This window comes from Papilio polytes, unplaced genomic scaffold, assembly GCF_000836215.1.
Source record: "Papilio polytes unplaced genomic scaffold, Ppol_1.0 DF824102.1, whole genome shotgun sequence".
NCBI lineage: Eukaryota > Metazoa > Arthropoda > Insecta > Lepidoptera > Papilionidae > Papilio > Papilio polytes.
The window spans coordinates 3,938,345-3,952,964 of NW_013525102.1; the positions used below are offsets into that span (position 1 = coordinate 3,938,345).

Below are 14,620 nucleotides of genomic sequence, written 5' to 3' on the forward strand. Positions count from 1 at the left end.
CGCCACACCGCACACCGCACACCACACCGCACGCCACACCGCACGCCACACCGCACACCGCACACGCCTACTACCTTGTATTATACACATATGCGTCACGTTATTTTTCTTTTTAAATTACTTTGTCTCCTTGTGACTGGTCTTTACTTAAATAGTTTTTTTCTTCAAAATTTATGCTTACTAGTTGTTGCACAAGATTTCGTCACCCGAAATAAAAAAAATATAGTCTGTTATGCAGGGATAACGTAGCTTTTAAATGTAAGAATTTTTGAAATCTGCCCAGTAGTTTTGGAGTTATTTCAATACACACAAAAATCCAAATCTTTCCTCTTTATAATATTAGTATACATAGTAAATATAAAAAATATAGTCCTAAAATATTTACGCGTTATTTTATTGTTATGTTACATGCATGGCCTTAGTCGTAAATACATGTTAGCAATTTAGTCTACTTCAGACGCAATAACATAGCATTATTCACAAAAATCGTACAATAGGTTTTTAAAAACAAACTGACAAAAAATCCTGATATAATTATGTGTTACATAGGTGGTGGGTATGTTACACATGGTGTCGTTAGCCAAGAAGAGAAGTAAATACATCAACGACGAGCTGTCAATGAAGATAGAGCCGCTCACGTACGAGGACGCCGTCAAGGAATATGGGATAGAACTTAAACTCAAAAGTCAGATGACCAAGGTACTAATATTATAATTGTGAAAGTATGGATAGCCTAAATGGATGAACGGATCTCGATGAAATTTATCTAAGACATAAAGGACCGTCTGAAAGAACACTTAGACTATTCAATTTTTTTAATCACATGCGATCGGGTTCGCGGGCGACAGCTAGTTGAAACATAATTATTCATTTTTACTCTTAAATATTTAGGGTAAAACTAGCAACGAATTGAAGGATTTAATAATTAGTCAAAACATTTTACAAAAAACATTAAATTTAAACTTATGTATTTTAATTGTAAAATCTATAAAAAAGAAATGTATCAAAAGGAGGATAATAACATTGCTAACAGTTTCACATAAAAATGTTTTGTGTGCGACATTTCTTATTGTTCCGAGTCGTCAAGATGTTTGATAAATGCAATACATGTATAATTGAGTAGCGACTTCACCCGCGTGTATTTAGAAAATGTTACTCACAGATAAATTACTTTTCTAACGACGAAAGAGTTAAAAACGGCCCAGTGTCTTTTTAATTCTTTCAAGAAATACAAAAATGTATATCTCTCCTCTTTATAATATTATAAGATATGTGGTTGTTGTCCAGGCGGACCAGCAGGTGGTGGTGAGCGAGGCGAAGACGCAGTTCCCGGAGCGGTTCCCGCTGGCCGACGTGCCCGCGCTCGCCTTCTGCCCCGCGCCGCGAGCGCACGCCCGCCTCGCGCTGCCCACACACGCCGGCCTACTCTTCATCCTTACTGTCTCATAACTAACTGAAACAACTTGTAGGGAATCAAGAAGGTGCGTGCGGAGCCGAAACCGGCCAAACCGCGCGCTCTTCCCGCGATTTTCCCCGTATCATCCGAGGGTCGGTGGGGCCATGAGTGGTGGGCTCTCAATGTATGTAATAACTTGTCTTCAAAAATCAAATGTGTCGGAAAACCTTGGATCGAATTACAAAAATCGGTTGTACTGCCCACTTCGCAAGTTAACTGCTGCTCAATATCAGATGGGTCTATGAGAAGATTGACGTTAAAACAACCCTTTTAAAACGTCAGTGGTTGGCTCTTGAAATTCTAGGAAAAAAAATTCCATTCCGTATATGTAGAGTCGGGGAAAGTGTTCCACCTTAAAAGCTCTAAAATCTTTTAACATTTTGTAACGAAATGCGAGACAAAAATCAATTTATAAACGTATCTGTAAGAAAAAAGGTTGGTTAATGATACACAATTAGTTTATTTTGTCCCTTCGCTTGTACCTCTTAATATCTAAGTAGTTATTTGTAAGAAGTGGCGGAGTTTATCTCGTTGCATAAAACAAAGCAATTTCCTAAAGTGGAACACCGCTAACTATTAAAAAATAATACATATGTAAAACTTCCGTTACGCTGCTTGCAAAGAATGTCATACAGTAAACCAGTCTAAACAAATAGAAATTAATAAACAAAACTAATAACAGATTGTTATACAATAAAATATATGCGATACGTTTGTAAACAAGAAACACGCATTGGAGCGGTTTCCTTCACGAGTTGAAACGTTAGCTAATCGCAACAAGTATCCGCCATTGCTCCGGCTTCGGTGGTTAATTAACACACGTAACACGCCGCTTGTGTTCTACAGAACTTATAATTACATATTAAACTAAATTAATAGAGGGGAACTATTAAACACATTTTAACAGTTGCCTGATTTGCGATTTCAAAACTTAGGGCCTATCCCACCACTGACTAGAGGCTCAAATAGTCAGATAAGTTAACAAAATTCGATATTTCTATCACATATTTTACACGTTGGATTGTGATCAGACAATTTACAATTTGGTGGGACAGGCCCTTAAAGCTGTAAATCACTAATTTTAAAGAAATACTTTTAAATAAAATGTATCATATAAATATAATTTTAACGTGAGCAAATTATCGGAAATTATTTATTGTAAAGTAGTAAATAAGATTACTCAAACTTCAAATTTCTACCTTGTACCATGAAGTAAGAAAAATATTTTAACGATGCAAAATGTTTATATTGGGATGTGGCAACACTGCTATGCGTTTTGTTGTAAAAAGTTATACTTTTGCATTGATCTAAAATTACCATACAAAGTTTTCTCAAATGTAATTTGTTTTTTGTCCTTAATATTTGATGTATTTATTGTATAAATAAAAATGTGTATATCTTGTATATTTGTATGTATATTGTTTTTAGATGTTTATTTTTGTATAAGTCAAGGTAAGGAATTGTATAAGAAATCAGATAAATAGTGCAAAAGAGATAAAATGTCACGTATAATTATTAAAAAGTTTAGAATTTCGGAATAGCTTATTACATACTTCGCTATTTGGGTAGATTTTAAGATCTTGAAGTTTCTAAAAAAACAATGATTTCACATTCAATATTTCATAACGATATTCAAAATTGTTCTTACTTAAATTCTAAAATTGTCGACATATTAGTATTAATTAATAAAATGTCCAGAAACATCACAAAAACATCACAATTTCTAATAACAATCTAGTTTTATAAGATGTTATATACTAGAGGAAATGATGTAATATATAGATGTAAGAAGTTGCTGTTTATATTTTTATTAATTTAATGACGACTTACGCACTATGCTATATTTTAAAGTAGTTTTATATATTCCTAGAATCAGCCATTAACAAGTTTAGTTTTATCTAAACAAATTTATAGTAAGGTGATTTCCAGTGTAGAGCATTTTAAACTATGACTTTAAATAATAGAAATCAAAGTAATGTTTCATTGCTGCAAGTTAATTTACTTGCTTTACAATAGGGTAGGGTACTTGATGTTATGTATTTCTAATAGTAATGTAAATTTCCCTTCATTGAAAAACGCAACGGCAGATGGTATTGTCGTTATTATTGTTTACCAAAAATCAAATAAACCGTATATGTAAATGTTAATTTTTGATGTTTTTCTTTATTTTTAGCAATTTAAATTATTATTTAAAATGTAATTTGAACGCCGCGGTAACAAGTTGTATATTTTGACTGGCGTGAGATATATAAAGTTGTAAATTTAATTTTAAAAATTAACAATTAAGAAAAAACATATATCGGATATCAGTGATATTATTATTTAAACTATTGTATTTATGAATATTACATTGGTTATAAGCTGCCTATATGTTGGTTAATAAAGTGTTTAAAAAAGAAACTGTCTAAAATTACCTTTTTTTAAATATGAATCCCTCGTCCTCTTTCTCCTATAGTTTAGGATGATTAACAAACATTTGGTGTATTATAAGTTATTCTAATAAAACATTGCGTTAAAACACTAGGCGTAAACATGTTGAAATCATCAGTAACTTACGAGTGTGAGTCATTTGTATTGGGGTAAAAGAATATTATTCAAACTGGATGAGTAAGAGATATCATGTTTGGGAATTTAATTATGTAATTTAAAAAAAAGCTAACAAATAAAACATGCTATGGGTTCAATTCACTAGTTACCTAAATATCGTAGATTGCGAAACCTTCAAGTTGTCTTGTTCGCTATCTAGTGGATCTGTAGTCTATTGGCTTAAAATTATCGAAAATAAACATATAAATAAATATTTACCGCTGTCCGTTTAGAAAAGATGTAGAGTCGGAATAAAAAGTGATTTATATGTATTACATGCCGTACGTATAGTTGATTCCTATCCGATCTCTATATCCGTAGCACCAGCACGCCAGTGAGAAGCGAGCCGCGGTGAGGAACAAACGCGTCTCTCGACGTCTTTGAATCGCGTTCTCCCACTCGTTTCACGTTATAACTTTTAATTCATTTAAAATTGTATTATTAAAATTCAATAAAAATTAGTCGGTGTTTTTTCAAATAATGTTTTAAATCTCGTTTAATTTATTTTTCTCATTAGAACATTGTGACAAAAACTTTAAAAATGATGATGGCCAGTGCAAAGTTGGTGCGGGAGTGCAGCTCGGAGTTGAGCTCCGACGTGCGCTCCCTGTCCGTAGCCTCCTCCTCCGAGGAACAGGAGTCCACCACCGCCACGGAGTCAGATTATTCTGAAGAGGAAAAGGAATACGAATTGGATGATTTGCAGATTTTAAAAACTATAGGTAAGACATTTTATTGTTTATCTAAGTTTATGAAAATATTGTAAACACTGACAATAATTTTATGTACACCTTTTTATATTTTTATGTATTTGTTTTACGGAAAACGTAGTATACTTTTGTAAATCCTTACATTTCTAATTAAAATTGAAATAGACACAAATAGATACACATTATATTTCAATCTTGCAGGACTAACGTTATGTCTTAAAGAATAAACTGACAACTCACCTTACATTAAGTGGTTGCTGTATTTGATTTGTGATCTACCCACTTAGAAGATGAAGTTTCTACCATTTACCTGGTAGTATAACAAACGTTAGATGCTAGAATGGCAGGACGTCTCATGTGATACCAATTGTATCTAGGATATTGTAATAAAATCCTCATAGTTCTTTTAACCTTCCTGAAATCAACTTTATCTTTTCTACGTGCTTTTTTATTAGCACTTTTAGCGACGAGAAAGTTCAGTTTTAACACATTTTAAGTAAATAATTCGCACTTATGTGTTAATAGCCAAATTCCAATTTCTGAATTTTACTTTGATTACTATCTAATATACTTTCGAAAGAATTTAGTCTTAATTAATGGCTATATTAAATTAATAGCAGATTGTAAATGTACATGATTTTAGTGCATCAATATTAATAAGTATTTGGGACACCTAGACATAATTCGAAATACATTTTAATGTGCTACCATACTTAGCATAATATATTTTTAGAGTAAAAGTTATATGTACATTACAAGGAAATTAAAAATTAGCAGCAATTACTTACTGCTTATAAATATGCTGTTTAAATGATAAATAGCTTTGAGAAAAGGCAAAAGTTAAATAAGTGTTTTTTTTTTAATTTCTGTGGGGACCCAATAATAATATATATATAAAATAGCTCATTTACATACGTTGATGCAAGTGAAAGTATTCGTTGTATAGAGAATTGGATTTATATGTTAATACTATTATTCTATATACTTAAATAAAGTACGCTATAGAACATAATCCTATTAGTCCATAATGTCTCTCTATGAAGAGCGACAGTCTTACTACAAAGAACTTTCATATTTATACGAAAGCATTAGAACAGAGTACTTAAAATAATATTTCGCGAAATATAAATGTACATGCAGCCTTTGACCCAGTAACATAGTAGATATGGGCCAAGGGCGATCGAACTTGAGCCTATCTACAATACGAACCGGGTCGCGTTTCCCCCTGCAGCTATCAACTAAATATGACAATATCGTGAGTATTTAATGCTAAAAAATTCACCTTTATTGTCACTTAATAAATAGCAATTAAACGGCGAATTCTTAACCTTAAAATCAGAGGAAGTTATTAAACATTTCGTAATTAAGTATGTAACATTGTTTTTAAATACGTAGATTCTTTTCTGTTTTAATTGGTGTAGTAAAAAGTGATGCGTCTGTAACATATTGGATCTTTATTGCGATTTAAACGAGTATCATAAATCGTTCTTGATTTTTTCGATAACAACTTAATGTCAACTTGTATCGGCGAAAGTAAACGACTGGAAAAAAAGTAGGTATCATAAATGCAAAAGAGAGTATACAATGTATCTAATGTCGTAGGTTATTTTTCGCGTAACCAGATTTTTGGACTTGAAATGGTTATTTACACCACATGATTTGAATAAAAACAGCTTTTTAAACAATCTCGCTCGCATTTCACTTTCGATCTTTACGATAAATGTCAAATAACAAACAGAAAAGACACCTTAAATCTTCAAGATATTATTCAGGTAATAAACGTAACATTTTTTTGCAAACTAAAGATATAAATAAATACTACGAATGGTATTAGAGAAGACCTATGTGTAGTAGTGGACAAGCTTATGATTGGTAAATATTTAACTATTGGGTTGGGAAGTAGAGCAAAGTGCGTGTTACAGATATACATGTATCCAGTGTGTCCTCGCGTCGTCCTAGTTACGGTTGCAGTAGAAAGAGCAACAACCACATAATACCGTTCTAACCTATCTTAGGTTTAACGTTTGTTTAAGAAAGTACTTAGGTACTAAGTATCTTCGCTAATATTGTGATTAAACTATTCTGTCCATCTTATCTGTCTCGTCTAAATTATTACGTGTACGCTTGTAATATTTGGGTCAGTATGTGTTTAACAAACTGATAAACACCCGCCCTAATGTGTTTTATCATTCAGACCGTTACACTCTAATTCCGCCTTAATATTAATTGATTTTGCTTAGATACGTACGGCGTAGTATACTTATCAATTTTTGTAAATTGTAATATTGTTTATAAATAATGTAATAGAAAGACTTTGGTGCAAATTTAAAGTTTTCTCGCAGATGAGACAGATATAAAGAAAATAAAGTAAAAACCATGCTATACATCTATTCTTGGATAAAAAATATTGTAATAATTTATATCTTAAATAACAGGAAAAAAGAGTACATCATACGAGTATAAGTATAGTGTTCTGAAAAGTGATAGCTCATACTATAAATCAGAACTGATATCGTTTTCAGATCCTTATCGTAACACCTTGTACTAGTTTTCGTTATTTGACATAGGCATAAAAAATACTGATTTAAATTTCACTAAAGAACCACTTATATACTAATTATTTTGCTACTTTACCTGCATTAAAATTCTTTGCATTAATTATCACATGTATGGTATAAATATTCTCCTTATAACATGATGTGGGACAAATATAACGATGTGAAATATTATACTGGCGGTAATGTTGATTGTAATTATGTAGCAACTCGCGTGTACGGAGTGCGGACATAGAAAAGAAAGCCAAGAAAAACAATGCGCGAGAGATTAATGCCAGTGACCGATGGAACATTGTGACAGCGCTCTCCGCCCAAACCGGTACATGGCCGTCTTTGTCTGGGTTCCGCGTAAATATTAAAGTTTATAGCGCTCTTGTACTATTTTCTTATTATTATATGAAAATAAAACGACTTTATAACAGTTATTAACAACTTACAAGTGTATATTAGTCTATTTTCGAATCAACAATACAAACTATGTACAAAGCTATATAAAATGTTCGATTAGGTCTACTTGGAATTTAATGTAAATTATGTCAGCCGCTCCTAAATGTAAATGTTTAGAGTGATACTAAACATTTTAGTACAATATTGCGTTTGATTATACTGATTTATAAATTCGAGTAAACTGTACACAATTTAATTATTAATAGTTTTTAGGAAAATCAACAACTTACTGACGATTTGTGATCATTGGCGATGTGATTTTTTACATTATTTTTCATAGCTAGCTGGGTTAAGGTTAAAAAGTTTTTTATCAATAAAGTCCAGATTTAACGGTGTTGTTGCCTTGACGGTCGGGTGCATCGTCTGCCGCGGATGCAACGCCCTTGGCCGCTTTCCACCATCTGCTATTCACTTATCTTTATTATTATTAATATCGAGAGTAAATGCGGGTTGTGAGGCCAGTCGGAGTGCACTTTTTTACATTTCCTGGTATGAGAAAAGTCGCGTTGCCTGTGCAGATCTCATGTAAAGTTGAAATCAGGATAGCAAGCGAGATACTTATTTAATACTATGATGTAATTAAACGATCGTTGACACGTGTACAGAATAGGTAGGATAATCTTGTTTTGTTTTCTGATGTAAGTATTCTTTAATTGTGTTAACTGTCTTGTTCGTAGTCTATGGTATAGAAAATAAATTACATATGAAAGCAAGATGCATATAAGACTGTAATAGACTTAATCGTGACATTTGTTTGATTATTCGTTTTCTCAACATTAGATATATGTGCGGTTACAGTTGTGCTTGCTTTTAATGTAGCCCACAAGGCTATTAACCTCCGAATGTGTAAACAGTAATAATTCCACATGTACTATACAGATCGCAGCAGGTTGCGTAACGAGCAGCTGCGCCGACGATTTACATGATACGAATTACGATAGTGTCGGTGATGCGGGGGAGGGGGAGGGGGAGAGACTTTCTCCTACGAGCGGTGCAACCGTGACATTGTATGTTTGTCTACACGACAGAATTTCGGACGTTTATTTCGGATACTCGGCCCGCGACGTTCCGTTTCATTTATGTTGTTGCGACAATCGAAGTGCGTTATTTTTTGTTTTTTAGAGCATTGCCAATTAACGCTCATGTGACCATAAATATTTTTTAATGATACTCTTACCAAAAAGAAGTTTAATCTTGTTTTCCACATTTTTGTCTCTGTAGAATGCCATTGTTATATTTTTTGGTTTCAATGTAAAACATAAACATTTTTCGCAACAAGTACAATGAGATACAGTAGTACTGGTTATTGTTTGGTGAGGTGAGTTAACCGGAGGCTTAAATCCGGCCCTTCTCTTCTTATCTACATATGTAGTCGAGCTAAAATAACCTGAATTTATTTGATGTGATGATTGTTTATAATATGGTTAAATAATTTAATTAAACCATTTTACTAAATTTTCATTGTAGAAAAAGTTAATTTTACACAATAAAACTGCGAAGACGACGAATTCGAAAGCCTGGAGGTAGATATTGACACTACCGTCTGTCATAGGAAGTTTAATGATCATCAACAGCAGTTTTTTAAGAGTCAATCCTACCAAATTCTTGTAAAGTCTCAGATGTGTCGAACATGTGATGGAAATATCGGATTTTGTTACTTTATCTGACAGTGATGTCATTTTTAAGCTATCAGAGCCTTTATCAGCCAGTGGTGGGACAGGCCCTAAGTCTTTTAATTGGCAGAATGTAATATGTTTTCATTTATTTTGAGATTAAACTGTGCAAGCATTTTATTCTATTGCGTTATACGTAACTATAAACAAACTATTTTTTTTTTACTATCAGTATAACTTTTTTCCGACTTTACGCATTGTTGCAAGTATTTACGCAATTAGAAGCTATCGCTGCAGAACTCTATTTGCTACGAATAACCTAAAATAACATATCATTTGGATACATTGGATTTTCCAATCCGGTTCGACCTATATAAAACTCTCATTGGATGACTCCCACGATTCTAGGAAACACTGGATTGAGTAGGACAACTTGGACAAAACAAATCTTGCAATATACATATTTTAATTTTGAAATAAACTGTCATATTCATTTATATTTTTTCGCCTATTTATCTTCTGGTCCGGGTCCTAACAAGTGTTTTAGATGTGTTACATTTTGAATAAAAGTAATAAGCGATTTGGAGTAAGAATTATGCAACAAAATTATATAGGTATATTAAAAATGAATAAGAATTATACAATAGAAAATAATACACACACTTTTATATTCAAAACATTATTAACTTGAATAAACAGACGTCAAATTGTATGATTCTGTGACGTAGTGAAAATCAAGATGTTATGATATTATTTTTCCGGGAACATTTTAGCTGTGAGTGAGCCCGAACTTATAAATAGCTCGTACATTATTTTATTGTTACATCACAAATGTACGTTAATTATGAAATACATACAGTTTTAACTCTATAGATCCAGACACACTTATTTAGTACGTTCGTTCTCTCTCGAAAACTGTTTTAAAAAGAAACAGAACACCTAGTCTGTTTTTTTTTAATATTTTTTGAGATAAAGGTGTTTACAGACTAGGACTACACAATTTTTATGTACAGGATGTTCAACTTCTCCAAACCGTAACATTTAATTTCGTAGTTTTGCCAGTACGTATATACGAGTATGTACCAACAGCGCGGTAGCTATTTCAGTTCTTTTTAATTGTTAAAAATGATTTATTCAACGTTTATTACTCAGAGCTATCTCTGGGCGGGTTTTACGAGATGTTGTTGATTGTTTGACTGAGAAAACCGGTAAATTTAACATTGTTTTGAAAGATTAGTGTATCGCTGGCTGCCAACACGTGCCTTCGCGCGGATCTCCTCTGCAAATAGTATAACTTTTACAGGATTTATCAAATATCAACTATTCCACGTCACACGTCAGCACGTCAAACATATCTACAATCTAATTTTGTTGATTACCTGTCAATTTTGGACAGTGTGTATCCACTTTTAGCGTGTTTAATAAAATAAATTTGCCGAGCTTAACATTTAACAAATGTTACGGAACAAAAACATTATGGAAAAACTTTAACAACTTTGAATCTTTTACGAATGAATATAAAAGCGATTTACCCTAAAAAACTGTTATGGTATAACGAATCTGTACTATGAAATTTATATCACATTGCGAGGGATTATGAAAATGACCATAACACTTATTAAATGACTCTAATTTAAATAAATAGGGCAGTAAATTGTTGGCATAATACGTATACAATTAGAAGAAGGCGGGCGTAATTTGCTGTAACCGGTTGCACGCAAGACTGTTTTAGCTAACACTGATTTAATTGCTATATGTAAAACATGTTTTCTAAACACGAAAATATTATTTTGCTGAATTTTAAAGATTGTTATTTTATCTAGAGAGTTCCTGGATGACAAAAGCCAACCGATACCCATTTGTTATGAAATCACGCCTTTGTTTACCGAGGGTACGTGGTATTGTGTTCGAAATAAATATCATTTTATTCATGCGGCGGCAAACGGCAAATATTTGATTTTTATGTCGATTATGCTACAGATATTATAAAAATAAAGTTATCAGAATGATGATATCAAATTAGGTCAGAAAATAAATCATAAATTATTAATAAAACAAAGTAATCATTGATGTATAGTTAGATAATAAAATTATTATTGATTCACGCGAACGATATTCTAAATCGTTTATCTGAAAACCAGTTTTATCTGTTAAATCGTTGGCAGTTGAGACTATGAAAGTGTTTAAACTGGAAATACATTTTTAATATGGCGTCTGGTGGACAAATTTCATTATAAATTTTCCACAACTTTTACTTTTCACCAGCGTATTATGTAAGGAAAGTAATAAATCAAGCGAATGTTATGCAAATGTATATAATAAAATATGCGGAAAAAATATTAGGTACGCGTTGTGGATGAGAACACATTTGTATGAGTACCTTTATATTTCTACTAGGTATGAAAGTTCACACTAAAGTACCTAAATCTAATCGGTAGGAAGGAAGCGACAATTTGGGCTTATTACCTGCCAGCTTTATAGATTCATTCTCTCAAATAAATTTTAAGCAATTTTCAATAAACACAACTCGTGTGTTTGTACGGGAGCGTAGTCGTATTCTAAACACGTCTATTTGCCGAGACGCCCTTCTATACATGATTATCAGGCAGCCGACGAACGCGAAATAAAGTTTAAACGAGTGAAATTTATGTGCGACCGGGGAAATTCAAAATAAATACGCAACATCCACTGATTTCTACTGTTTGTTGGAGTCCGATAGAGACGGAAGATGCGTTGGATATTGTCCAACGATTGCAAAATTTTACTATAATCCTTGACACGGCCTGCGGCGAGCTACACTATATGAGAAGATTAAATTTTTTTCTAAACATATTTAATGTTAAATGTATATTTGGGAATCAAATACATAAATATAGTTTAACAAACTCCCACATGTTAACCACAGGAAGTTATTTTTCCCACAATTTATTGCAGTCATCAATCATGCATTGTATTTTATGGTAACAATTTTGTAAATATTAAAAACAGTTGACTTCTACATTGTACTGTATTGTATTGATCTTCGTGTTACTCATAATTGAAATTACAGTGACCAATTTTTAAGTTAAAACACATAATTGTACAATCATATTAATCGTTTCATATTATTTGTCATTTGTATGTTAACGCCGTTTTGTTTATTGGCAATATGTCGGGTTTCTGTTTGAAGTTTCTTCTATAAACTAAGGTACGACGTTACTACGAATACTGTTTTTACAATAGGTTAAATAAAATAACTTAAAAAAACACGACTGTTAGATTGTATATTATTTTAGATGAGTTTGTTTTATACAAAATATAATATAGTGAGGAATTATTTATAATTTAGAATATTTTCGTGGTTAAAGTCATTGGCGTTAGGTTCAAGGGTACTTCGTTATAGTTTTTTAACTAAAGAAATCTTTTCAATCTGTTATGACTAAGAACAAACGTTTGAATAATATCGTGGGTAAAATTACTAGTTAACTACTTAAACAATTAAAATCACAGAGCTATTAAGATATCGAAATGTTCAATTTGTATTAATTGTATAGAGGTAAGTTGTAAAGCTCATTATGATTTACGATGCCGCGAGTCGAGCGCTAACAGCTGGCTTTGTATTCCGATCGTGTATTGTTTATTATTAATTCAACCATTATACGTCATTGACAATCCGTTTGTGAATACTATTAATAAATGTTGCAAATTAATAATCATTAGTGTAAAGGATTATTTATGTGAAACATACGGACGATTGTAAATAGACTTTTAACCAAGCTTAAGAATAATAATAATTTCTTGTAGACTGAAGGAACATTTAAATAGTAACTGGCAAATAATAAGTCTCCATGGCTGGTGGTTAAACGAGTATGCAAACGCGATAACTTTGTCGATAAGAGACACTGCATATGTATTAAATAGTATCTCCAGCCATTGACATTGTCAGGACTACAGAGATTACAACAATAAGATATACGAGTATAATGCTTTGATCTCACCCGAATGGGTAATACCGTGTCAATAATTATTAAAAAATCATCTTATACTGCTTTAGATCTTTGATGTTTTAGTTCGATGTGCAATATAACTTACTAGTTACCATTTGCTGGCGACTTCGTCCGCGTAGAATTGAATAATGCGTAAAACATAAATTATATAGTCTATGTTACTCACAGATAAGGTAGCTTTTTAATGATGAAAAAAATTTTAAATCTTGAATTTTTAATGGTGAAAGAAGCACTGTAAAGAAACTAATATTGTTCGCTTAATGAGACAACTCATGATGATTGCTGTGAATGTACAATCAACTTGGTGACAAAAGAAATATCTAGTAGCTAAACAAAACTTTGACTTCGCATTACTTATTTGTTGAGGTGACATATGTATTACACTTATATCTAAGGTTTACCGAAGGTGAAGATAGTAAATTCAAAATCTACTGAATTCGAGAGCAAGTAAGTCTTTAAGTAAATATGATAACTTTTATCATGTGCAAATATAGATTGTTATTTAGGAATCTATTTATCTGTACTTAAACCCCCAAGAGCTTGGCTAAATTTGGCTGATATATTTTTTAAATTGGTCTTCTGAACGTTTCGTAGCATTACACAGGGTTCTTTGTTTCCAATTGTCTCAACATTGCGAGCTTGCTATATCACAAATATCTTAACCTTGGTTCGACCACCTTTCTTATCCAAGGAATTTAGTAGGGCTTTAGATGTGAATGGTATTACGTAAAACATTTACGTACCAAGACTTGGATACTAAAAGTTTATATGTGGAAGTAGCAATATAAAATTATTTAATATTTTACAAAACTTCTGGTTTAACTCACGTAAAATATGTTGAAGAATTTAAGACTTCTTACATAACATTTTCTTTTTAACTTTTGGCAATCTGCGGTAGTAAATCATGTGGTAAAATATTTGACTACACCGTGTACTGAATCTTAATAATCAATTCTTTAGTATAATGAGTGTTTAGTAACTTCCTAGATTTATTTGTTCTATTATGTCCTATATGTTATTTCATTATGCCATTTTAAGTTTTTTTACAGAACAAAAAACTGTCTTGAGAAAAATCAAATAATTTCGACATCAATTCTATAACTTTGGCAACGAAGTAAAGCGCTAACTACTGAGCCATTACTCTTTACGAAACTAACCGTATTTTTTCATTTGTCAGATTCTATAGCAGTCAAATTTAATTGCATTGAGTTATATGATTTAGTTTATTACTTAATTTAAGTCATTGTTGTATGATTGCTAGAGGAGA

At 32.1% G+C, this 14,620-nt stretch overlaps 3 protein-coding genes across 3 annotated transcripts in view; all 3 read left to right on the plus strand.

Moving 5' to 3' along the window:
• Window positions 1-215, plus strand: part of LOC106099463 — a 19,464-nt gene extending 19,249 nt beyond the window's left edge. The window contains exon 44 of the mRNA XM_013278022.1: window positions 185-215. Coding sequence (XP_013133476.1) covers window positions 185-215 — 31 coding nt within the window. The remainder of the gene's footprint in view (window positions 1-184) is intronic.
• Window positions 216-373: 158 nt separating this feature from the next.
• Window positions 374-2,511, plus strand: LOC106099630. The gene is made up of 2 exons (XM_013278226.1): window positions 374-699; window positions 1,288-2,511. Exons 1-2 carry the CDS (start codon window positions 559-561, stop codon window positions 1,447-1,449), a joined length of 303 nt encoding a protein of 100 aa, XP_013133680.1. The 5' UTR covers window positions 374-558; the 3' UTR covers window positions 1,450-2,511.
• A 1,865-nt stretch (window positions 2,512-4,376) lies between these two features.
• Window positions 4,377-14,620, plus strand: part of LOC106099629 (protein kinase DC2) — a 28,679-nt gene continuing 18,435 nt past the window's right edge. The window contains exon 1 of the mRNA XM_013278225.1: window positions 4,377-4,764. Within this exon, the coding sequence (XP_013133679.1) occupies window positions 4,584-4,764 (181 nt within the window). The 5' untranslated portion in view covers window positions 4,377-4,583. The remainder of the gene's footprint in view (window positions 4,765-14,620) is intronic.

What these genes read in the sequence shown, in the direction of transcription:
- LOC106099630 (XM_013278226.1), top strand. Translation starts at nt 559, where the DNA reads ATGTTACACATGGTGTCGTTAGCCAAGAAGAGAAGTAAATACATCAAC. An exon ending in TCAAAAGTCAGATGACCAAG is followed by an intron (nt 700 to 1,287) that starts GTACTAATATTA and finishes GTTGTTGTCCAG; the next exon opens with GCGGACCAGCAGGTGGTGGT.